Source organism: Akebia trifoliata, chromosome 16, assembly GCF_017979445.1.
Source record: "Akebia trifoliata isolate Shusen 1 chromosome 16, ASM1797944v1, whole genome shotgun sequence".
Taxonomy (NCBI): Eukaryota; Viridiplantae; Streptophyta; class Magnoliopsida; order Ranunculales; family Lardizabalaceae; genus Akebia; species Akebia trifoliata.
In genome coordinates, this window is record NC_141390.1 from 2965658 (window position 1) to 2990739 (window position 25082).

A 25082-nucleotide genomic window follows, 5' to 3' on the forward strand; every position below is an offset into this window, starting at 1 on the left:
CCTGTGTAATTTGTGTGGGAGTTGAACTATGGTCATGTTCTTCAGCTTCATCTCTCAAGGAAGCAATGTACGGTTGCTTACCTTTCTTTAACCCTTTCTTCAACTGAATGGCTGAAATCAAATTTCCTTCTTCCTTGCTTGTGGAGATAGGAACAAAGCTTGGACATTCGCCTAGCATGACCATGGTGTTGGCAAATGGCATCGGTACTACCCTGTTCTGTCGCATGAAATCCATCCCAATGACAACTCTGAACTCATCGAGCGTAACTGCGAGTAAATCAAGCTTACCCTTCCATGTACCTATCTTGATGGACACTGACTTGGCCGAACCTTGGATAGGAGTGGCTTTGGAGTTTACAACTTTCATATGGCTTGAACTTTTATCTAATCGAATATTAAGACGCTTCGCCTCTACAGGGGTAATGAAGCTGTGCGTTGCTCCTGTATCAACCATTGCCTGGGTGGTCTTCCCACCAACTTCAATATCGACATACATAAAACCCTTCCGTTTCTGACTATTTTGAGTCTTAGATGTCTGCTTCATTGCATTCAAAAGATGCAAGGCTCCCATGTGAGGAGAATCTTCATGATCTCTCCCACTCGTACTTTCGTGACTAGGGTCACTTTGGGAAGCTAAAAGTGCAGTCAGTTTGGCTCACTGTGGGCACTTAATTGTCTTGTGAGGCCCACCACACAAAAGGCATACTTGCTTGTGACGACGCTTGACTGGCGAGGTACTTCTGCTCTGTGAAGGAGAGGAGTTCCGTGAGGAACCCGGACTAGAACTCTTTCTGTGCCCTCTATTCTTGTCATTCAAAGACTTCTTCGTGTACTCTGATTGCTGGTAGTAACCCTTCGACTGAAGATATACATACTGTTTGCTCCCTCCCGCGGGAGTATAATCAGTCAACTGCTCGACTGTTGCAATTGCAGAAGCAAGATCTTCCACACGTTGCCGTTGGAGCTCTGTTTGAACCCAAGGCTTGAGTCCTTCTTAGAATGAGAACAACTTGTCTTTCTCTGACATATCACGGATATCAAGCATCAAGGTGGAAAATTGCTTGACGTACTCATGAACTGTACCTGTATGTTGGAGTTGCCTTAACTTTCTACGGGCAATGAACTCCACGTTCTCTGGTAAGAACTGGTGCTTCAATTCTTTCTTGAGGTCCTCCCATGTATCGATGGAACATTGGCCACTTTCCATCTCGGTGTACTTTGTCCGCCACCATAGCTTGGCGTCACCTACAAGATACATAGAAGCAGTTGTTACTTTTACCTCTTCAAAATCCGGACGAGCTGCACGGAAGTACTGCTCCATGTCGAACAGGAATTCTCGATTTCGCATCGCGAACACCATCAAAGGTGCGTGGCTCGGGTACTCGCAAGCGCGAGGGAGAAGCATCACTACTGGTAGGCCGTTAATTACCGACGACTCTGACCAGGAGGCCTACTTTCGTAGTGAGCTCCGTAATCTGTTCCTGTACGGCGGCTAGGTTGCCTCGGGTATCTTCCTCAAGGTCTGTCACTCTAGCTCTTAATGTCTCGGATCTTTCCTCCAGCGTGTTCTGACGATCATTTAATTGCGCAATACCATTAACTATACCGGATAGCATACCTATATTTTCTTCTAATACCTCAATGCATTCCTTGTTTGTACGTGGTGCTGGTGTGTTTGGAACGGGTTGATCCGCGGTACTAGTAGTTCCTCTTGCCATCGTTCGCATGAACTAAATGGATTCTCGGGAGAATACCAACTGTGCTCAAACAATTGCAGCTCTGATACCAATTGTCACGGTCCTATTCTTTCGAAGCGAGGTCGTGCAGCGCAAGGGGGTCAAATCCACCTACAAACCTATAAAATGATCGTACACCACACATACGTAGCTAGCAAACAAGTAAATGAGGCAACATGAGGTAAAGTCCGGAGGCAACTTTGTTGATATAATATTGAAGTACACGGGGTAACGTTTTACAAAAGCAATAGATGTGTTACAAAACAATAGATGATCCTATGACACGCGAGACTTCCACGGAACTGGGCTTCAAGGGCTTTAACAACGTAGGTGTAGGCTGGGGATTGGGATAGCACTGACACCCTTCTTACAAAGTGTATGCTAAGTTTTTCCCAGGTTTCCAGAAGAAAACATCAAAAGAGGAGGCCAGTCATACTCCCTTATTACGAAAATGCCACTAAGCTAACAAGTGTGCCCTGGTACGGGGCTGACATGTACCCTAAGCTAACAGATATGCCCTGGTACGGGGGCTGACATGACTTCATAACGAGCCTTACATACTGTTACATGGGTGCTCCCGGGTAGCTCCGAGGCGAGCTTACACCTAACTCTAGGTGACAGATGATATGGCCGTTACACTTCAACATCCCCCTTCTTGTAGTTAAGGTAACAACTTTGGGCATGGTCCGCTCCCATAGTGTGTCGAGCGGTGCGTACAAGGCTCGGAATCGAATTCACTACCATATAACTGATCGACAATTACTAGCGATTCAAACTTCATGCAGGCGAATTGTAGCCTGCAATCCGAACTAAGGATGAATTTTTGGGGTTAGCTCACCCTCGTTGGATCGCAATCCTTTATCCCATCCATTATAGCACGTGAGTCACCCAAGGCAGTACTATTTACCTCCTCATCTATGTCAATGACATAATCATTACAGGGAACAAACAACATTCTATCTCTATTATTTTATCATTCACTACAACAACAAAATGGATTAGGAAACTCTTATACGGTTTTGAGCCTTTTTTTTTTTTTGGAAAATGCTGAAATAACATCAAAATTGACATTGATTATCACATTGCAGACGTGGATGTATGTATGGAACAATAAATGCTTTTCATTGAGATACAAGTGAAAAACATATATGACTATATGTGCACCTCCACATCAGCAATGTGAGAATCGATGTCAATGTAATGTTGATCTAGTACAACTAATTTTTTTTTTTTTTTTTTTTTTTTTTGTGGAAAAATGCTGAAATGACATTGAAATTCACATCATTTCCCACATTGTTGACTTGGATATGTGCACAGAATCAAAGATGCTTTCATCGAGATACGAGTATAAAACATCTATGACCATGTTTGCATCTCCTAGTCAGCAATGTGTGGAATGATGTCAATTGTGATGTCAATCCAGCATGACCCCATTTTGTTTTTTGCATTGCTATTGGCATCTTAACTTTTACGTCTACACCTTAATTAAAAATAAAGAAAATAAGTAAATGATTAAGAATAAGTAAAAGTTTGAGATGCTAATAGAATTTCTCTTGTTTTATGATTAGATTTCTATTTTTTGGGTTTAAGATTTTATATGATTCTAATATAATTGTGAACAACTACTAAAATTATTTGAACAAGTGGTATGATTGATGTTCTGTAATGTCGAGATAATAATTTAAGCAAAACCTTTGTGATGTTAAAATTGTATGTTTAAATCCTTAATTTGAGTGTGATAAATAATTTAAGAAATTTAAAGTAATAAGTAAAAGTTGGGGGTAGCAATAGTAGTTCTCTCCTACTTGGAGTGTGATAAATAATTTAAGTTATGTTCTGTAATGTTGAGATAATAATTTAAGCAAAACCTTTGTGATGTTAAAATTGTATGTTTTAATCCTTAATTGGAGTGTGATAAATAATTTAAGAAATTGAAAGTAATAAGTAAAAGTTGGGGGTAGCAATAGTAGTTCTCTCCTACTTATTTTTTATTTTTTTATTTTTTTATTATTATGATTTTTTAAAGTAAATAAAAATGTTAATTACAAAAAAAAAAAAAAAAAAGTTTGTGAAGATAACGGTCAAGAATGATAGAGTCAAATCATCATTGTCTCAACCCTATTGTTGACCGTTATCTCAACCAACTATTTTTTGAATTTTCCTTTTGTTTAATATTGATTGACTAAAAGGTTGGGCCAAGACGACCCTTACATCACGGGTCTTCTTCAAAATTTGGTTGAATAGAAGATTGCAGTTACGTATCCCGAGGAAATATATTTATAATTCTCTGTCCATTAGATCCTTACTGTAAAAATACTAATCTATCCATAAAAAAATTTGCATTCCTTTGGCTGTCCCTCCATAGATCATAGTAAAGTTTTGTCGCATGTATTGTTAGCAATTCGGAATATGGTAAAAATTTGATTGGTGAAATTTTCAAGTTTTATTGGATTTTAGGTTGCAAACATTAATTAAAAAATTATTCAAAGGAAAATATGTGATATACATTTTATACATGTTTATACGTCCCATAAAAAAGTCGATATATTTTGAAAGGGATTCAACTTATATGGTAATATAATGATCATATTCTAATGATTCTTTAAAAATACATGGCAAACTGTAATTTAATTTTAAAAATAATTAATTCCTCCACCACTCAAGCAATTCATTAAACAATTAAAATGATTTAATTATCAATCTAAAAATTCAATAAAAGATTTACAATTACAATATTTTAATAAAATAATTAATCTTATAATTCTTTGAGAAGATTTAAACAATCAAAAACATCTAAATTTAATATAAAAAAATTACAACTTAGAATTAAAGCAACTATCAAAAAAAATTCAAGATGTAATAAATTAAAAAAAAAAATTCAATAAAAAATATGAGCATCCCTTTCTCTCCTGCCCACAGTGAAAAAAATAATAATAATAATAATTTTTTTGATTTGATCTCATTGTGACATTCAAAAATATGATTCAATGTGATGGAGTTGTAGAGGACAAAATTATATGAATTTTTAAAAAAATTAAAATTAAAAAATAGTTATTTTTCACCGTTGAATTTTATTTTTAAATTTGAATGTTCGATGGCCATCATTTTTCAACACCTTGGATCAAGTTTGAAAATTAATATATATATTTTAATTTTTTGAATATGAATATTTTCATGAAATCTAAAAAGCTGTGTTGTTGGATTGTCAATGTGATAATCAACGTGGGCCTAACGATTTTTTTTAAGACTTGAAATCTAAAAAAATAAATATGTGGGCGATGGACAAGAGAGAGTAGCTCTCTCTATTGTTGATGTTATTGCGCCACATGGCACATGTTTGTTGGGCTCTGAGCCAACCTCATAGGGCGTGGGTCATTTAAAAAAAAAATAGGAAAATTTAATTCTATTTTTGAAAAAATATAAAATTTTGGCAAATTTGACACTTTAAATGCCGATATTTTTTTTGTTTATTTAAAAAAATTTAGTACTTCAAGTGTCAATTTGGGTTTTTTTTCCTAAAAATAAAAAAATATTTTACTTGTTTTATATAATAAATTTTCTTTTTAGATTTTTCTTTTATAATTTCACCTTCCTGCAATCTTCATTCGACATCTAATCATTAAATTTGGTTGGCAACATTTACGACTTTTTCAACAATATTCTAGAAAATTGACGATAGGGAAAACACATCCCCTCAAGACGTTGCCCCTGCAATCTTCATTCGACATGTAATCGTTAAAATTTGACTTTCTTTTCTGAAAATTCAAAGTCGTGTTGCCCCTGTCGACACTCTTGCCTTCAGAACCACCTCTTTTAATTCAAACCTTAAATATCTCTGCCTCCATACAGCAATATAAATACTTCCCAACCTTATACTCTATTCTCATAACACATTATTTTCATTCTTCCTCCAAAACCCCATTATTATTACTCAAAAATGATCTCCCCTTCTACCATGAAGACCTTTCTAACCCTAATTTCCATCTTAGTTCTGATCACAATTCTTTCGGAATCCGTTGTGGGTCAGAATTGTGGTTGTGCTCAAGGCCTATGTTGTAGCCGATTCGGGTATTGTGGCACGGGCCCTGACTATTGTGGCACCGGATGTCAGCAAGGCCCATGTGACACACCGACACCTACGGGTGGTGGTAATGGTGGCTCGGTTGCTGACATTGTAACCCAAGGGTTCTTTGATGGGATTATTAATAAAGCAGATGGAGGGTGTGCAGGCAAAAACTTCTACTCACGAGACAAATTCCTTCAAGCCCTGGATTCGTACCCTCAGTTTGGTACTGTTGGATCCCAAGATGACTCAAAACGCGAGATCGCAGCTTTCTTTGCCCATGTTACACATGAGACTGGACGTAAGTTTAACATCATAACTTTTCCTTTTTTCTTAACAAAGCACGAAATGTCAACCGTTGAAATATGAAATCCAACAGATAAGATTTATCTTTATCTTAAGGGTACGTGCTATATTCTCATGATATACTTTTCAACAGTTGGGATTACGCATTTTTTCACGAAAACAGATCAAAACTTATTAGATATAATAGCAAATTAATTACAACTAAATCAACTCCAAATTTAATTGAGTCAACTCAGCCAAGTTCCGAGTCAACTGATGAATTTTAAACATAGCTTATGATTTTAATGACCTTTTGATAACTAAACTACCCTTTTAACTGTTTTGCTTGTACAGACTTTTGTTACATAGAAGAGATAGATGGTCCCTCTAAGGACTACTGTGATGAGACCAATACACAGTACCCATGTGTGGCCGGCAAGGGATACTATGGCCGAGGACCGATTCAAATCTCATGGAACTACAACTATGGCCCAGCCGGAAATAGCATTGGATTCGATGGCCTAAATGCTCCCGAAACCGTGGCCAACGATCCCGTTGTGTCGTTCAAGACCGCTTTGTGGTTTTGGATGAACAATGTCCATTCGATCATAACATCGAACCAAGGGTTTGGTGCCACAATCCGAGCAATCAACGGTGGTGAATGTAATGGTGGAAACTCTGGTGCTGTTGAAGCAAGGGTTGGGTACTACACCGATTATTGTAACCAACTGGGTGTGTCACCAGGTGACAACCTCAGATGCTAGAGCTATAGCAAAATGATTATCTAAATATTGGTTCTTCTTTATGCTGTATGAGAGTAAATTACAAGGAAATAAAGAGCGGAATAATGGCTTCATTTGGTTAAAGATGATTGCCCTTTTAATGTGATATCCCACTATATGTAAAAGATATACATTTTAAGGAAATAAGGTTTGAAATTTAAATTAGTGCAAATCGATGAATCGACCTATATTTACTCTTGCATATATGATTATAGGGAATTCATGTTCAATGGATTTTGAACTCCTAGGGAAAATAGTAATGGGAAAATGGATTGAAATATTTATGAAAACATGACAACTTTTGATGAAATTATGATTCCAACTTACTATTCATTTTAATTACAAAACGTGAACAATAAAAGTATTAGAGGCTTTAAAGTTGTAGACATCCCAATTTGAATGGGTCCCGCGCAAAAAGACTCAAAAGAATATATTTTAAAATCAAAATGGGTTTAAAACCTGAACCTTTCAAAATCGTTTTTATTCAAAATAAAAGATCCTTATGGCCCAATTGACCTATAGGTACTCCACCATAAAACCCATTAAATTCCATCCTTAACCTCATTTCTAGTGTCCCAAAGCCATTTTCCTTAAAGCCCACCAACCTCTTAAAACCCCACTAAATCCAAATCCAATCAATTTCCAACCACCCAACCTAACCCAATCCAATCTCATGGTTCCAATCAATTTCCAAACTAATCCTAACCCAAACCCAAACTTAAGCCTTACCTAACTGAAACCACTAGCTAATCATAAACCCAACATACAAAAAAACCCACTCATATCCATGATCTTAACCAATCAACACAAAAAGTCAATAATTAACCAGAGGGACACATGTCACCCTCATAACTAACTTCTCAAAAGAAGTTGTTCTCATCATTTCCATCACTATTCTCACACCCTATGTCATAAACTATTCTTATCATTTTCTCCAAACCCTTATGACAAGCAACACCCACATCTCTTCACCTTAATCAAGTTACTTAATTCACACCTTCATACAACTTTTGTCATGTGTCACCATCTCCTCCACCCTCCAAAAATATTAACACTTACCCTCCTTATATAACCATTTTTTTAACCAACACCCACACCCCCTAACTTCACCTAATACTCAACTCATATGGATTGAAAGATCCAACCACTTGGGTAAAAAAAATAACTCACTTACATCATTTTCCATATCTACCCCTCTTGTAAACTCAAATCCCCCACACCTCATTCATAAGCTTTATGTCATTTTTTATCATTTAATACTTTCACCCCATCTTACCCTAAAAGTCACATCAAGGTTATATAAAAACTTATCAATCTGTCACAAAACTCCCAATACTTGAACCCTCTCTTAAGTCTCTACACTCTCATTTCTAAATCTCTCATCTCTCTCAATTTTTAAAGCTCCTTCACCTTTCAATTCTCTCTCAATCTCCTTAAAACCCCATTAAATTCCCTACTCAACTTCATAAAATAACCTCCACCACCACCCTAATCCATACATTAAAATGCAACCCTACTTCATTATAAAAATTCAAAAGTTCAAAGCTAATAAGCTAACATTTTGAAGATCAAAAAGAGAACACAAAAAAGAAGATTGCATCAAGAACAAAGTTGGGTGAGAACAAAAAAAACTATTGCATAGTTTCGAAGGTGGATCGTTGATCTTGTTGGCATAAATTTGATATAAATGACATTTTTGGACATGTTGATAATAATTATTTTCTATAATCATCCAATAATATCTCATTCTCATGATTTTCTTGGCAAGCATGTGACTATTCATATGAGGTCTAAAACTCCACCACGTATAGTCTCAATCAATCGCTTAGCCTCTATTTCTACCACACATCGGAGAAGCATCTCATGGTGTGACTTTTTGTATAGAATCCCATTACTTAGAAAGAATTGTCTTGTCAATTTCTAGATGATTATCTGATCATTATGTGTTACATCTGGCAGGAGAGTTTGATCTTCTAAGTATGTTTTGATGTTCGAATACTATGATTTCTCTTCAGGCTCTTATACTTCTATCAGTTGATATTAAGTTGACTCATCTTGAATGTCCATCTCAATAGAGTCAATGATCAAATATTCTAAGATGCTAATCATAGAAGTGAGTGTGGCCAATGCATCTGCAAATAAGTTCTTGGCTCGTGGCATGTACATGAATAGCATTCTAGTAAAATTTGAGCTAAGTTCTTTGAGATATTTGTGGTAAAGAATTAAACTCTATTCTCGAGTCTTCTATTATATAGTCATCTAGTAGACTACTAGGTTTGAATCTCCGAATACATAAATTTCATCCACCTCGAGATCAATCATTATTTTCAATCTTATGATATATGCATCATGCCTTGTTTCATTGTTAGAACATTAGAACTTTAACTGGATAGCTATCGGAATATGAGATCCATCAAGTTTAATCAAGTACCCCTACTCCATTTTACTTATGGTTTGCAGTCCCGTCGTAATATATCTTCCAACTTGGTTCTTCATTATCGTCTTTGACTTCAGTAAACAAAGTTTGTCTTCAATGGTTCATAATCGGGCAACAAATACTCGTCTAGATGATCACCAATGGCTTGTCCTTTGATGGCTTTTTGAGTAACATAGGTGATGTTAGACTTAGATAGGAGTAGTTACTATTTTGCGGTATGACTTGTTAGCATTGATTTTTCAAAGAGATATTTCAAAGGATTCATTCGAACGAAAAGCATGATCGAGTACCTGAGCAGATAATGACGTAACCATTATGATGCCTATACTAATGCACAATAAGTCTTCTTAAATGCTGGATACTTTTCTTCGTAGTCGTTGAACTTCTTGTTGAGATCATAAATGACTTGTTCTTTTTCACCTGACTTATCACATTGCCTTAATACATAACTCATTGGTGTTTCTTGTATTGAGATGTACATTAGCAAATGTCGTTCTGGAGTAAAAGGGATCAAAACGATAAATTAATCAAATACTTTTTAATCTTGTCGAATACTTCTTAACAATTTTCATTCCATACTTTTGACAAATCTTTCTTGAGTAGTTTGAAGACTAACTCGCATATAGGTGTGAGTTGAGCAATAAACCGACTGATATACTGTACTCTACCCAAGAATGTTCTAAAATCTTTCTTTGATACAGGTGCCTTTATTTCAAGAATATACTTGATCTTTACTGGATCTATCTCAATGCATCTTCTGTTGTCGATGAATCCCAATAGTTTTCTTGATGTTGCCCCAAAGACACTTTATCGAGTTGAGTCTTAAATTATATTTTCTCAGTCGATCAAACAACTTCATCAAATTTACCAAGTGATCTTCCTCTAGATCGGACTTCGCAATCATGTCGTCAATGTAAATTTCCATCTCTTTATGGATCATATCATGGAATAAAGTTTTCATTGCACGTTGATAGGTTATCCTAACATTTTTTTTTATCTCGAATGACATGAATTTATAGTGGAAAATACCTTAGGATGTGACGAATGCGGTCTTCTCTTGATTTTTTCTGATATATTTATCTAGTTGTAGCTTGAGAAACTATCCATAAACGAGAATATGCCGTGTCGTACCGTATTGTCGACTAAAATGTCGATGTGTGATAGTGGAAAATCGTCCTTAGGGTTGGTTTTGTTCAACTCTCAATAGTTTACATGCGTACTTTTATATTTTTCTTTGGTATTAGAATGATATTAACGAGCCATTCAAGGTATGTAAAGACTACAAGAAATCTTGCTTATAACTACTTTATTACTTCATCCTTAACCTTTAAAGTCCATTTTGCTTTAGTCTTCTCAATTTTTATTTGATCAACTTGCTTTAGGGAGTAATTGGTATTTTGTGAATGATAATATCTGTATTTAAGCCCGACATGTCTTTGTAGGACCATACTAAGATGTCTTGTTAATTATGTAACAATTCGATCATTTTTTCATTTTGCTAAGGTGTTAACAAGGCTCCAATCTTGATGACTCATGGGTCCTTTTCGATATTGAGATTAACCGAATCTATATCCTCAATGTTTGGCTAGATATTTTTTTATGACGCTTTTTGAATTCTTTAATTTCTTTAGGAGGGTACTCCATTCATTTTTTGAATCTTCTTCGATCTCCGTGAGGTCAAAGTCAAATTCAAGGTCGAAGTCATGCTCATCTTTTCAAACTCTATTCTGTCTAAGTGTTCATTTGATTGAGACAAGACCCTTGAATCTTGAAAAAGCTTTTTATTTTTATTTTTGGAAAATATCTATTTTTTTAATATTTTTTTGACTTTTGAAGATTTTTTTTATTTAATTTGTTTTTTGGAAAATATTTGATTTTTTCTTACTTTGCGAGTTTTTTATTTTTTATTTTTTCGAATATCTAAAATAAAAAGAACAATCATGTATATTTATTAGTAATGATAGGGAGCCATCAACACAGTCTTTCCCCAAGAATGAAGGCCTATTATCATCCTCGAGCAATTAGATTTGTCAAATGGCATTTTTTGGAAATTTCTACAGCCTTAAAAGTAATAAGAAATTCTTGCTAGTTGTTCAAAACTTCCCCCTTTCTTTACAGGATAGATGAGATGGGAAGGTGGTTCCCTTGATAGTTCAAAAATGACCATCACATCCAGCTAACTGTTTTTAGGGCCGGGCATAGTACCTCCGAAGCTTGGCAGAGTAACAATTAAATCTCAATCGAAGCTAATGGGAAATGGTAACTCTTATTTTTTGCTCATGGAAACTTCTACTTTTGTGGGCTCTCTTTCTCTTTCTTGTATACTCTCAATGGAATCCCCGTTAAATAAGATATTAACACCATCCACAAAAGTGGATGGGGACTCAACAACCAAGTTTTTTCGTACGTGTCTTGGCTTGAAACTTATAGTCTTTGATTTTATTGCTAGTTTTAGTAGTGGTTTCTCAAATAGGCCATCGGGTCTAGCTTGCGATCTGGGAAAGCTAACATTGATATGAGGAACCTTACTTAGGTTCTAAGTGTTTGGTTCACGGTTCTGTGCCCTCGTTAATTGGGATTCCTCCTTCTTCTTATTCATATCAGCAATGTTATTTTTCGTGGGCCTGAATTAGAGACCAAAGTAAGGGGTATACTTATTTGCAATAATCAAAGTGGTCAATAGTCTTCCTCTTTCATTACCCATCCGATCATTAGATTTGTCTTTGACAACTCTACCTTCACATTTTCTTTCCCTTTCTCAACATGGTTGATAATAGTAAATTGGTATGAGTGATACATCATCTTATCTTTGGTCATCTCTGCATCTATAAATAGACCATTCAGAGATTGACTAGATGGGATCAGATTTTTTAAGAAAATCGATATCATTCTTTGTCCCATTATGAACTTGACTCTCTGTTGTAGGGACGAAGGGATTATTCCTGCTATGTGAATCCAGGGTCTTCCCAAAAAAAGGTTGAACATTACTGGTATTTCCATGTCTTCGAATATAACCACAAAAGTATAAGGGCCGATAATGATAGGCAATTCCAACTTCCCAAAAGAATCCCTTTTTGAGTTGTCGAAATCCTGAACAACCTTATTATTTGGTCTAATATTAAACCAGTCTACATTTAGATTATGAAAGGTTTCCAAAGGACAAATATGTATGGTTGAGCCAATATTAATCAACACTCTCACGATCATCATCCCTTTGCACATGATCATGATGTTCAACGGTTCTATATGCCATAATCCTTCTAGGATAAATTTACTTTCGGTGAAGACGATCGGGTTGGATGTAATGATTTGCCTTACTGTTTGCTCCAGTTGTGTTCATAAAGTATTTGTGGGCATGTATGACTTGCCTAAGACCTTCAAGAAGGTTTTTTTGATACTCCTTTGAGCTTTTAAGAAGCCTAAGATGCCGATTTGAGCTGGGGTTTTATTCAACTACTTCACTATGTTAAGTAGTAGTGATGTTTGGACTCAAAAATCTCATATTTTATGACACAATCACCCTCCATGTTTAAAAAAAATAAAAATAAAAAATAATTTGGCTCAAAGAAAGAAAACCCAGTAAAAATGTTTCCAAAATAAGTAAGAAATGTACTAAAAAATCCGAGAACAAAAAAATCGAGATTAATATTTCATAAAAAAAAAATTGAAATTTTTTAATCAAAATTTGATATATCTTTAGGTAAAAAAGTATCATCTAAGATGATATTTTCTGATCTCGATTTCTTCATGACACTTGTAGTTATTTTCATTATGTTTGAAAGGAGAATAAGTTTACTGAAATCCAACATTGGAGTACAAAGTAGTGATCGTTTTATGATATTGTGCAGAAGTTTATGCCTCCAACATTGTTCTCGGATTTTGACAATACACTTAATTTTGCTACACTACTTTCGATTTTGGGCACATCAAATTCATCAATTTTGATCGTTCAAGTTCATCAATTTATGACTTTTTTATTTTTAAAAAATTAATAATAAAAATAATTTATCTTTGTATATATATTTTATGAGCTTTCTTATATATCTAAATATTTCTTTAGGAACTCGTAATTTGATTGATCATCAAATTGTTGAGCATAAACACTTTATTTGAGTAGATGTATCGAACGAGTCTAAGATCAATTAAGTCACAAGCACTACGTACTCATACCATCCATTACACTTCACGTCCTAATTGGATTTACCCAAAAACTTATATGAGGTTCAAAACTGAAGCTTTATAGGTTTTATCATCTAAAGGACAAGTAGAAAGCTCCAACCCAAGCCACCAACCAAAAACTCGAGTTAACAATAGATCAACGAGGTTTGAAGGTATGGAAAAGCTGATCTTAGAGAAAGAAAAATTGAGTCATACATTAGACATTCTTAGGCTAGATTTTCTTAGGATAAGAATATAGATATTTTTTAGAAATTTGAGTCGGGAAGGTGCATCTTTTCCCCTTTTTTGTGCTTGTGTGTTTAATAAAGCTGAGGATTCATGTCCATGATATTTCACTTATATTATGCATTCATCTCACATCACAAACACCATAGGATGAGTCTGAGCTCGATCAACCTTACGCGTCATTTTGTATGCACACTAGTTTTCTTTAATTTGATTACCAGAATTCCATTTTTTGAAATGGTGCAGTGGAAATGCAAAAATATAAGAGGAGACTCTTTGGCCCTAGCCATTTCAAAGATAGACTAACCTATGTTAGAGGCAGTCATCCCTAAACACAAGCCTAGATATACCCTAAACATCATGGAATGGCTAAAAATATCGAAAACTCATATAGAAAAGAAAGCATTTGGAGGATATAACGTATGTTTTTTCGATTTTCTATTGACGAAAGGGTGGATGTCATTAGAAGATTTTCAAGATGTCACTAAATGTGGGACTTTTACCTTAGCAGTAGTCAAACAACTATTACTATCGAGAAGTCAACATCATGTTAGTTGATTATTGTGCAACATCCTTATTCAACATCAACAAGGTTGGACGCTTTCCATTATGATCATTACAATGCTTCTCCTCAATCTTTACCACTATGCTCACCGAGGTGGTGGAAAGTTATATGGATGTCCTACATTTCTCCAAACATGGTTTAGAGAACACATATTGGCCCTTTCAACGCTCATAATCAATGTGCGACCTAAGCCTATCCCAATACAAACCAATATGCTTGGATATCCAAAACCAACCTTGACTTCAGTTGAAGAATATTCAGCATTACTCTCTTGCCTACAATCTAAGGTTATTTGGCATAGAACATGATGCACGCAATCTCAAAGATTCATTACTCCAAATTGTAAATATATGGTCCTCGTTAGCATCGATGCTTCCACTCCATATGTACCTCTTTGAGTATTGAGACAATTCACTTTTCTATAAGATCCCCCCCAGATTGGGATAGTGTTTGGGGATCTATATGCTTTCAACCTCGCTACAATACCTGACATTTTTCAAAGATCACAAGAATTATGGGTAAGTAGCAATGATGTAACTGCTAAACTCAAATTAAGTACTACTACTAGAACTTCAAAAGAGTACGATCAATGGATCCAACAAACATACCACAAAATTCATCCTCAAAATCTACAAATGATCAATTTCGCACCTAAAAAAGGCAAAGAAGTGAGATCGATAGTCGTGCAGCGAATGTCATCCTCCGCCTTTCAAAAGAAATGGATAATACTTACTCTTGATTAGTTGAAGAAATGATAGTTAGAGAAAACTTCCAGAAAGAACTTGAGGAAGTCAAATCTCAATAGATAGAAGCTAGGATCTAATGAGATAATGTTAAGGAAGAACTTCGTAGAGTCAAACATGAGGTTGAAAGACTATTGGAGTATAAAGATGAATCATGACTTTGAGAAGAAGAATTGCAAATTCAGAACAACGAACTTGTTAACTTAACATTTGAAGAATCCCAAGAGCAATAGAGGTTGATCGATCACAGAATCAATCCCTACCTTATAGTACTTTATATGTTTTGTAATTTTCATTTTTGTTCTTTGGTGTAAATCCTTAGTTAGAAGGATAGATGTATCTCCTTTTAAATAAATAAAAAAAAAGCTACATACTTATGACTCCTTTTTACAAACATTCCAACTTCATGTTGATGCCAGTTTTATGTTGATAAATTCTCTAAAAATGAAATTAAGGATTGAACAGTTGCAAGAGAACGTTTCCAACTCTGGATTGATGCTATCTCCATGATAATAAAATCTCTTAAAATTTTAAGACTAGTATGACAACTCTCTATTGATGTCAGCTCTACACTGATGAAACATCTTGTAAAACATCCAAGAAGTAATCAACTCTACATTAATGCCAGCTCTGTGCTAATATAATTTTCTTCTTCAGAAACACACAATCCAGTTTCATGTTAATGCTAGTTCCATGCTTATGCCAGCTTTGTTATGATGTAACCCCATGTTAAAAAATATATAATCCAACTCTGCGACGATGTTAGCTCTACATTGACGTACCTAACCTAGCTTCATGTTGATGCTAATTTTATGTTGATATCAATTCTGTACTGATGCCAATTCTACGTAACATACCCAACCCAACTCCGTGTTGATGCCAGCTCTGCGCTGATAAACCTCATTTTAATCTTATTCATCTTAAAAAATTGGGTGTCATCCCTAAATAATTGAATTAGATTTAATAAAAAATCATACATATTATTTTCGTAAATAACATACCAACACTCGACTTTTATACCCATAGGTAATAAAACAAAAGAAATACAAATATCCTGAGGAGCCTCCATATTTTTTCGATCTTCACCAACAATGAGTACCTCAGAAGACCCATAACTTATAGCAACAGAATTAGTAGTGGCTAACGCAAGAATAACAACGTTATTAAACAATAAAGAGACAAGAGAAAATGTTGATTATTAACACCAGTTCATACAAGCCCAAACCGCACAACACCAAGTATTCGAATTGAATCCTGAACTCTTCGAGTAGCAACAATCAAGAAAATAAACTATCCTGCCTCCCATGGTCTCGGAGTATCAAGGCCCTCCGTTCTACATATCATAGAATCGACCACCTCCTCTAATCTTCCCAGATGATGAATGTGACTTCAGGGCAACTAAGGCCAAAAGCACTACGGATGAGAAGATTGCTCAACATATAGAATTCTTCCAAAAGGAGATGAGAAGGATCAAAGGGACAAACATTCTAGGAGGGACCAAGTTCAAGAATCTCTGTTTTTATCCCAACACACAATTATCAGCCAAGTTCAAATGCCTAGAATTTGGGAAATACAATGGCATAGGACGCCCTCTCTCACACCTAAAATTGTATTGTGTGTCAATATGCTAGTTTGGCGAGGATGACAGAATGTTGGTATAATTATTTCAAAGAAGTCTGAAGGGACCACTCACTCATTAAGGGTTGGCAAGATCTGATAGAAATATTTTGGCATAACTACCGATTCAACAAAAATGTCAGGTTAGACATAAATGATATACGACAATGACACAGAATAGAGAGAAGTTGTGAAAGAATACGCCTAAAGGTGGAAAGAATCGACTTCCAAAAAAAGGCCAACCATGACAGTGCAAGAGATGAACACTACATTCATCTCAATATTGGGGCATTCATTTTACACCCACCTAGTGGGACACACTATCAATACTTTTTCAAATTTAATACAAGTAACAGATCGGGTAGAAGATGGGATCCAAACTGGTCTGATATTTGACTTCACAAGTCTAGGAACGATAGCAAGGGCATCAACTCAGAGAAAGTCGATACCTTTGGGTTAGAAGAGACAGGAGACTTAACAATTTATAACCCAGACAACCCCTCTTTATCCCAATACATCTCTAGAGAAAGTAAGTGCAACAAGCTCCTTGGGTGCTAGTACCTCAAAATATTTGGGACCCTACGCCTCAGAATCCTTTTCAAGTAAATCCTCCACAACCCGCACCAGCACAACAAGTACCATATTTCGACTAAAACCAACAAGCATGAGCTAACAAAGTTAATAGAATATTCACCAAACTATCGATAATATCATCAAAACTACTTCCAACTCTATTCAAAGTAGAGTACCTTATTAAGTGATTACCGAACCCAAAGGTCATTAAAAGACCAAAGTAAAATTCCAACTCTTTTGTGAGTTTCATATGGGTGCACTAGGGCACTCAACGAATCAGTGCTGACAATTCAAACATTAGGTACAAAATTTGATTAATAGGAAGGTCATCATACTGGACAACCCTACAAGCCATACGCAACAATAAAATATCTATCATAATCTCTTGCCTAACCCATAATGAAATAGGAAATAGACTCACAATACACTATGTGAAAAATCTCATATTTGACAGCCTCAGTTTGTCAAATATGCTCGTCAAATATTTTCTTGTAGAATTTGTTTTTGACGGCCTTGAACTATCAAATTATTGAAGGATGGGCATAAAAATAATAAAAAAATCCATAGTATATGATTGTCGAATATGGATGTTTAATAAACATTAGGACGGTCCTCTAATTTACCAATCACAACAAACAAAATAGTAAAAAAAAAATCATAAAACAAAGGTCACTCATAGAAATCAAATCTTAACCACCCAAAGAAACTTAATTCACATCAAATCTAATTAGAAACAAAACACAAAACATATCATCGCAATACCAATTAATTCACAAAGAACATAATAAAACAAATTATTCAACTTAAATTAAGAATGGGAAACAAAAATGCAGATTCCAAATTCAAAACTACTTCTCACGAAAGATGCAAAGACACCAATCGTTAGTGTGCCCTCCAAAACCCATTACTCAACTTATATGACCCTTTATTTACTCCTACCAAAAACATAGGAGCATCAACACATGGGGCTAATATTACCACTTTCTTGGCACCTCCCTATTGAAGCAAAGAAATAAAAACTGGTAAGAATATTAGGAAAGAGAGAGAATATAAAAAACTAACTACATAAGTTGAATCCACAACTAACCTTTATATGTGATGATACCTTGTCTACTGTGGTAAATCCTCTAGAAGATTCAACAACATAATTGGCCCCATAATTTTCCCAATGAATCTCTTCTGGATCCCTGAATAAATTTAAGTTATTAATATTTCCAATGGATCAAACATGTTGGTAATAATCTCAGAACCAAAATAAGAATACTAATACAAGATTATTCATATGTCATGCAAGTGATTAGTGGATTACTGACACGTGTTCACTGCGTAGAATAAAATCTTTCCCATTATGACAACAAAAATTAAATTCTCTATATGAAAATATAGAAAGAAACTATCATCAAAACAGTGTCTTTTACTTGTAATTTTAATCTGCTTCCCATTGATTTCCAAAGTAGAACCATCAACAATCTTAATGGTTCCTTTAAAAACTCCATGGGTTGAATCATACTTGAACATGTAAACCTGGAAAGTAAAAAAAAAAAAAAACAAGTACATTCATCATACTTTGCTCATAAATTTTAAGGATTCTTAATTGGTGAACTGGCAACCAATTCTACATCCCCAAATAAGATATACACACAAATCAAAGAGTTTGTTTGGAGAATGGTTACTTAAATCCAACACTAGATTTAATATTTCATTGTTTGTATTGTCAAAAAGTAGGCATGGCAATATAAGCCCACTAAATTTATGGGTGGACGCTTACGTGTCAAGCAACTGACATTGCTTGCTCTGAGGTCCATAAGAACCTTGTATTTTGCCAATAGTTACCATACTTCCCAAATGCTTGTAAACAACTTTGTCCCCTAGTTCCATAAAATTACTAACTTGAAATGAAATATATTCCATAAAAAATTTAAAAAATTATGCAGGTAGAATGCATTCTATATCATTTTTAAAGTTGATTACATATGTTGATCGAGAACCACGTAAGCTCAAGTATCAAATTATTGTATGATTTTAAAGGATGTAAGGAGCATGCATTACAATCCACTTTTTGTTTGTGATGATTGCAAAGAAAATCACAAATTTGGGTTAACTTCAAATAGAACACCCTTTTTCAAAGAAGGTATGCAATGAAATAGTTTTTCATTCAAAGATTTGACAGTACAAGGGAATGCATCATAAACCTCCAACTGTTTGCAAAATCTACCTTTCGAATGATGTAAATCCCGTAAATTTATTTGAAAGGATTTGACTCATCCAAGGCGAGATGACCTGGACAAGTCAACTAGGTCTGCATGGATGGTAAAATGATATGAGAAATTATGTCAGGGAATGACACTGTCATTTACATGGTCCTTTTCTACTTTCTAAACTGTGGTCAATTTTAGTTTATTTCATGATAGAAACAATCTAATTCAACAGTCTATAATAATACATCCAGTGGAATCAAATCATATAAGATATCACAAAAACTGATAGTTTTGGACCAATTTACAATAGATGCTGTCTAATTCAACAGTTTACATTAATATGTCAAGTTTGAATAGATGGCGTAGTTAGGGTGGCATCAAATCATGTAAGACATCTAAAAAAACTGACAGATCTCAAGGCAAATAACACATTTCAGTGTGATTATCTTTTTTTTTTTTTTTTTTCTTTTATTGCTTATGCCTTAAATAGAAAGACCACCACCCACCTTAGAAGTAAAAGACAAGTCAATCTGTTTTGCAAAGTTACAAATTCAACCATAATTTTTACTATTAAAACTTAAGAAAATCACATTAAAAACGAATATTAGAGTTAGGACAATATAATTTGGATTTCTAGGTATAACCACATGGGAAAGGTGGAAATAATGATTGTTACCAATATAATAGTTTGCAAATCAAGCATACCTCCAATGCCCATGAAATCTAGAATTAAGACAAATAATTACACACAGGGATTGACGCCATTTTTATAGGGTAAACAAAATAATATTTACTGAAGCTACACAAAGTTGTGTAATGTAATTCTATTTAATAGTTATGTACGATTATAAATCTATAAATGTAAATCTATCTCTAAAACATAGATAAAGTGTCCACCATAAGGTAGGTGCTATTTGTTGTACATTATGAGATGGTTCTAAGTGTGGAACTCTATGGATATTCTAATGTAAGCATTCCTCTACAAGTCAGACCATACATGTGCTTCCTCTATAAACACATAAACATCATTAATCTTCAAGTTTTCTAGGTCTCAAAACATAAGGGTAGCAGTAGCATCAAGTACTTATAACAATATGAATAGAACTCCAAATTGAGTGATTTCACTGGCCATGGATTCATCTGGGAGTCTATTTCACCTTATTTAAATTTAAGGCTACAAAGCATGGGATGTCGCAGCAACGATGCACAATGGTAACAACAGCTTTGGCACACAATATCTTCACTTGCACAAGTCTAATTTGGCAAATTCATGTGGCCATGGATTCATCTAGAATTCTATTAATTCCTATAAAATTTTCAAGTTTAAAAAAAATTTCTAGGAAATAGTTCTTGGAAGTGCTTAGCAATTTACTATGCCTTCTTGTAGTCATGTGCACTAGCAGAAATATATTTGAAGCTTAGTAATCCAAGAGGTCATTTACCTATATATCATCACCCCTACATTATTGCCTTATTTGGATGGTGGGAAAGCACAAGTTTCATATTGCAACGTGCATAACAATTTACTTAGGTTTGAAAAAAAAACGCTTAAGTAGAGCAACTAATAGAAACCATGCATGAAGTAACAACCGAAACTAGTTTAATTTTAAAGGGGAGAATTTAAACTTATGAAGATGGAAGGACATCTCTCCAACTTCAACTACAATATCACTTGGAAGACCAAGTGTACGGAGTTAACCTATAAAAAATTTAGAAGGTTAGGCTATGAAGAAATCAAGAGCAGTAGGGACTCTTACAAATAATATCTCATTGAGTAATTAGTCTTATTTGCAATGATTCATTGACTTCTTTTCTATTAGTTTATTTTTTTTCCATTTAGTTTTCCCATGAACAATAATTTAGCAAATGTACATTGATGTATCCAACATCAAAAGTATGATCAAAATCTATAATAGAGATCAAGAACATATTGTTCTAGGGATTATGATTGTGATATCATTGACAAAATTAAAAAGGTCTACCTAAAAAGAAAAGAAATGAACCAAACCATAATCCTTGAACGGATTTGAATTATCTGTTCTAAAGGGACCTAGGTTAATAGGTCTTTTGATCATGTTGATTACAGATAACCGACATGATTGCAAATTATTGTAATAGCATCGGATTTGAATAATAATGTTGGTGATAGGAATCTGACCACAACCAATCCAAAAATGGCAACAAACATCTTGCAAATATAAGCAAGATGATCAACAATAATGTTGGCCCCTTACCTTGCTAAACAATAACCCTTACAAATGGAAGAGCAACACCAATGCATAGGGAAGAGTGGCATCAATCTACTGAATAAGTGAATAAGTATATAAACTGTGCGAGGAATTACAAAACCAAATTAAAGGACTGAACTATTTAGCATCGATACTTCAAGCTAATAAAGGGCATGATCAATTAAGTGTTAGAACTCACTTTTAAAATAGGTTCTTGGTACAGGATACACCTTGTTCAAGGTAGCCGCATTTTCAAAATTGGTTCTTGAGAAGTAATACATTTTATGATATTATAGTTGGAGGGTTCAATGTAGTATTTCTTTGGTTAAACATTGTCATGTTGAACTAGCAAACTCAAAACTTTGATCTCACTATGCAACAATGCCTAATGCAAGCTGAACTTGCAGTGGATTTAGTATATAATGCCTAAATCAAGGTCTAGGGAGGTGTTAGGTCTTTAAAGTAGGCGCTATTGCACATGCATTTAAGCTTTTGCCAAAGTGAAACATATAAAATCAATTTTACATGTGCTTTACACATCATAAGTATATTCTTCTTTATTGATATTATTATTGTTATTATGTCTCTGTTTTTCTTATTGTATATTTCCATGATGATATCATAACTTTAAATGTTGGGATCACACAATCTAGAAAAACATTTCTAGTATTATAGACTTTATGTTTCGTTAGGATAAAATCTTTGAGGAATTTAGTGAAATATTCATTTAGATATAATATTTAGATGGGAACAGGTCTCTCAAATTGATATATAATAGGCTTTTGGTTTTGTTTTGCTGCTTGTGTAATTGTTTTCCTGGTTTCTTGTCCTATATTTGGTTGGTCGTCTTAACTATCACTTCTTTATTTTAATCTATATTTATCTAATAGTTTTAAAAAAAAAGCATATGAGAGTTGAATTCAGACCTACATACAAAATAAACACAAGAGCCCTTACAATAGATTACTGATTTGCCACCGAAAAAATGAGATTCAAAATAAATCTCATTTTTGGTGATTAAAAAAACTAACAAAAGAGGTCCAACGTAGCAACTAATAACAATATCAATAAGAGATGTTATGTTTAACAAACCATAGCAAGAAATGGGGGAAAATACCAAATCTACCTTCGCATAATAATTTTTCCAAACTCTGCGAGTAATCTGATGCCCTCCCAAATCCAAGGTCAATACTCAATTCCTCTTACAGATACAGTGTTGGTTGATGCTGAACTAATCTCTACAAATCATACAACAAGAATATCACTCAAAATTTATAAATAAGTTAAAATGAAGAAAATAAGAGAGTAAAAAACAAAGAATAGTAGAAAGAAATAATCAGAACTTCAAAGATCGAAAGGAGAAGAATCCCATCTTTCAAGATATGAAGCAATGTTATCTTTCCAGGATCATCGAGCCTAAAAACAAGATCTTGGACTCTTTCTGCCATAAATCGAGCAATGCGAGCACACAACATAACCAATCGAGAAGAAACATGGCTCCAAACGAGAATTAAACCTCAATTTGACAAAATCGCCTCCAAAATCAATCCAGATTGGTTCCTGAAATCCCTAAAAGATAATTTTTGATGAAATCTCTAGAAAATCGTAGAAATTCCAAAGAGAAAGAGAAAGAGAAAGATTATGGATAATTCGAGATGAGAGGGAAGACAAGAGACAAAATGAGAGATCGATCGAAACAAATAGAAAGTATTAAGGTTCAATCCAAGGTTCTGCCCTAAACTCCATCTATTGTTTTTTTGTTTCTTGATTTCAGAATTCTCTCTATTAATAGGGAGGCTTATTTTAGACTTAAAAAAATATGCCCACAAAATTTGTCGGTCTGGAAGCCAAAATTTCGGTCTCAAAAATTCATCGGCTATGTCTTGACAATTGTTTTTGCAAAATTCCTCATTTTTTCACATAGTGGTATATGCAGTTATGAAAGAAGAATCAAACTATAGTGCTCCAACCTTAATAACTTCCATAAGATCAAAGGTCGGAATCCATTTAACAAAGAAGTCAGAAACGCCAACCGTTACTACTCTCTCTCAATATATGAAAAATTCAACATTATCTCAAAACTCACTACTACCAATTAGAATGGTTGTTCTAAGCATCTACTCTAGCCCTCAAGCTCCCAACGTGGCAACCCGACCCCCTCTCATCATATCCTCCAACTCGACCTCCCCTTCTTATCCCTTACACTCCCACTCATCCTTTTCTATAGTCCATCTACCCTGCAAGTCTTCACCGCTACTATCTCTACTCCCATGTCAAGTCCACCACCTCTTATCCTTCACATAAAATCAGAACCCTCCCAAATGAGCATGTTTTCCTCCAAACCCTTCTTGTATAACTTTAACCAAGTAATTCCATGGAGCTATGAAACTAATATTTTTATATCAGTAAGGATAGAAAATATGAAGAAAGCCATGATAGCAGACATCGATCATTTGACTAGGGTAGGGAAGTATCATAAGGTACTGTATAAAGCATAAAAAATTAGAAAAAAAAAAAACAGAAAGCAATAGAATAGAACAAGGAGGAAAGTAGTATGGAGAGACAAAATGAATCATAAAAGAAAAAAAGGCTGAGTTTCAAAAAAGGAAGCAACAAACTTCATGATTAAGCTTGTCCACAAGAGTGAGTTTAACATGGTAAAGCAGTTGAGCAAAACACTAGCTCAAATCAACAACTTAGGCCTCTTACAAAGCTCAGAGGAGCATCAAGAAGCATTCTTCAAGGTCTTAAGCAAGTCATACATGCCCACAAATACTTCACCAACACAATTGGAACAAACAGTGGGGCTAATCATGGTATCCAACTTGATCGTCTTTACCGAAATCAAATTTATCTCGAAAGGATAGGGGCGCATCATAGTTGCTAACATCGTCTTCACCAGAATTATTTCTTCTTCTTGTTCATATCAGCACTAGGTTGAATAATAAGGTTGTCCAAGATTTCGATAGCTCAAGAAGGGATTTTCTTAGAAAGTTGGAATTGTTTGTCCCTATCAGCCCTTGCACATTCAAGGTTATATTCAAAGTCATGGAAATACCAGCAACAACTTTCTTTTGGGAAGACCTTAGATTCACATAGAAGGAGTAGTCCCTACACTAGGGTGTCAAGTTTATAATGAGGCAAAAAATGATTTCGGTTCTAGTAGAAAATCTAATCCCTTCTAATCGATATGCGGACGTTTCGTTCATAGATATAAAGAAAACCAAAAACAAGATAATGTATCACTCATACTAGTTTACTGTTATCAACCATGTTGAGAAAGAGAAAGAAAATGTGCAAGTAGAGTTTTCAAATACAAATCTAATGATCGGACGGGTAAATATAAAAGGCAGATTATCGACCTAAGTAGGGGTTAGGCCAATGAGGAAAGGGGAGAACCGCTTTGATTACTGCAAATAGACATACCCCTTACTTCAATCTCTGATTCAGG

The 25082-nt window shown here is 34.7% G+C and overlaps 1 protein-coding gene and 1 long non-coding RNA gene across 4 annotated transcripts; one reads left to right on the forward strand and one right to left on the reverse strand.

The window, feature by feature from the left end:
• The first annotated feature begins 5610 nt into the window (after positions 1 to 5610).
• Positions 5611 to 7007, forward strand: LOC147382270 (endochitinase EP3-like). Its single transcript, XM_086429185.1, has 2 exons — positions 5611 to 6100; positions 6439 to 7007. Exons 1-2 carry the CDS (start codon positions 5674 to 5676, stop codon positions 6846 to 6848), a joined length of 837 nt encoding a protein of 278 aa, XP_086285311.1. The 5' UTR covers positions 5611 to 5673; the 3' UTR covers positions 6849 to 7007.
• Positions 7008 to 13745: 6738 nt separating this feature from the next.
• LOC147382271 (uncharacterized) lies at positions 13746 to 24143 on the reverse strand. 3 transcript variants are annotated; one of them, XR_015173971.1, is made up of 6 exons: positions 23602 to 24143; positions 22758 to 23072; positions 21638 to 21731; positions 18624 to 21102; positions 18293 to 18392; positions 13746 to 18201 (listed from the first exon to the last, which is right to left on the reverse strand). It is a non-coding gene; the product is annotated as an uncharacterized LOC147382271 (long non-coding RNA). The 3 variants fall into 3 exon arrangements; XR_015173970.1 differs by having other exon boundaries at positions 23148 to 24141; XR_015173969.1 differs by having other exon boundaries at positions 22758 to 24139.
• Between the last annotated feature and the right edge of the window lie 939 nt (positions 24144 to 25082).

Excerpts from the sequence above, each read along its gene's own strand:
- LOC147382270 (XM_086429185.1), top strand. The coding sequence starts at position 5,674 with ATGATCTCCCCTTCTACCATGAAGACCTTTCTAACCCTAATTTCCATC. Across the intron at positions 6,101-6,438 it reads TGTTACACATGAGACTGGAC|ACTTTTGTTACATAGAAGAG; the intron begins GTAAGTTTAACA and ends TTGCTTGTACAG.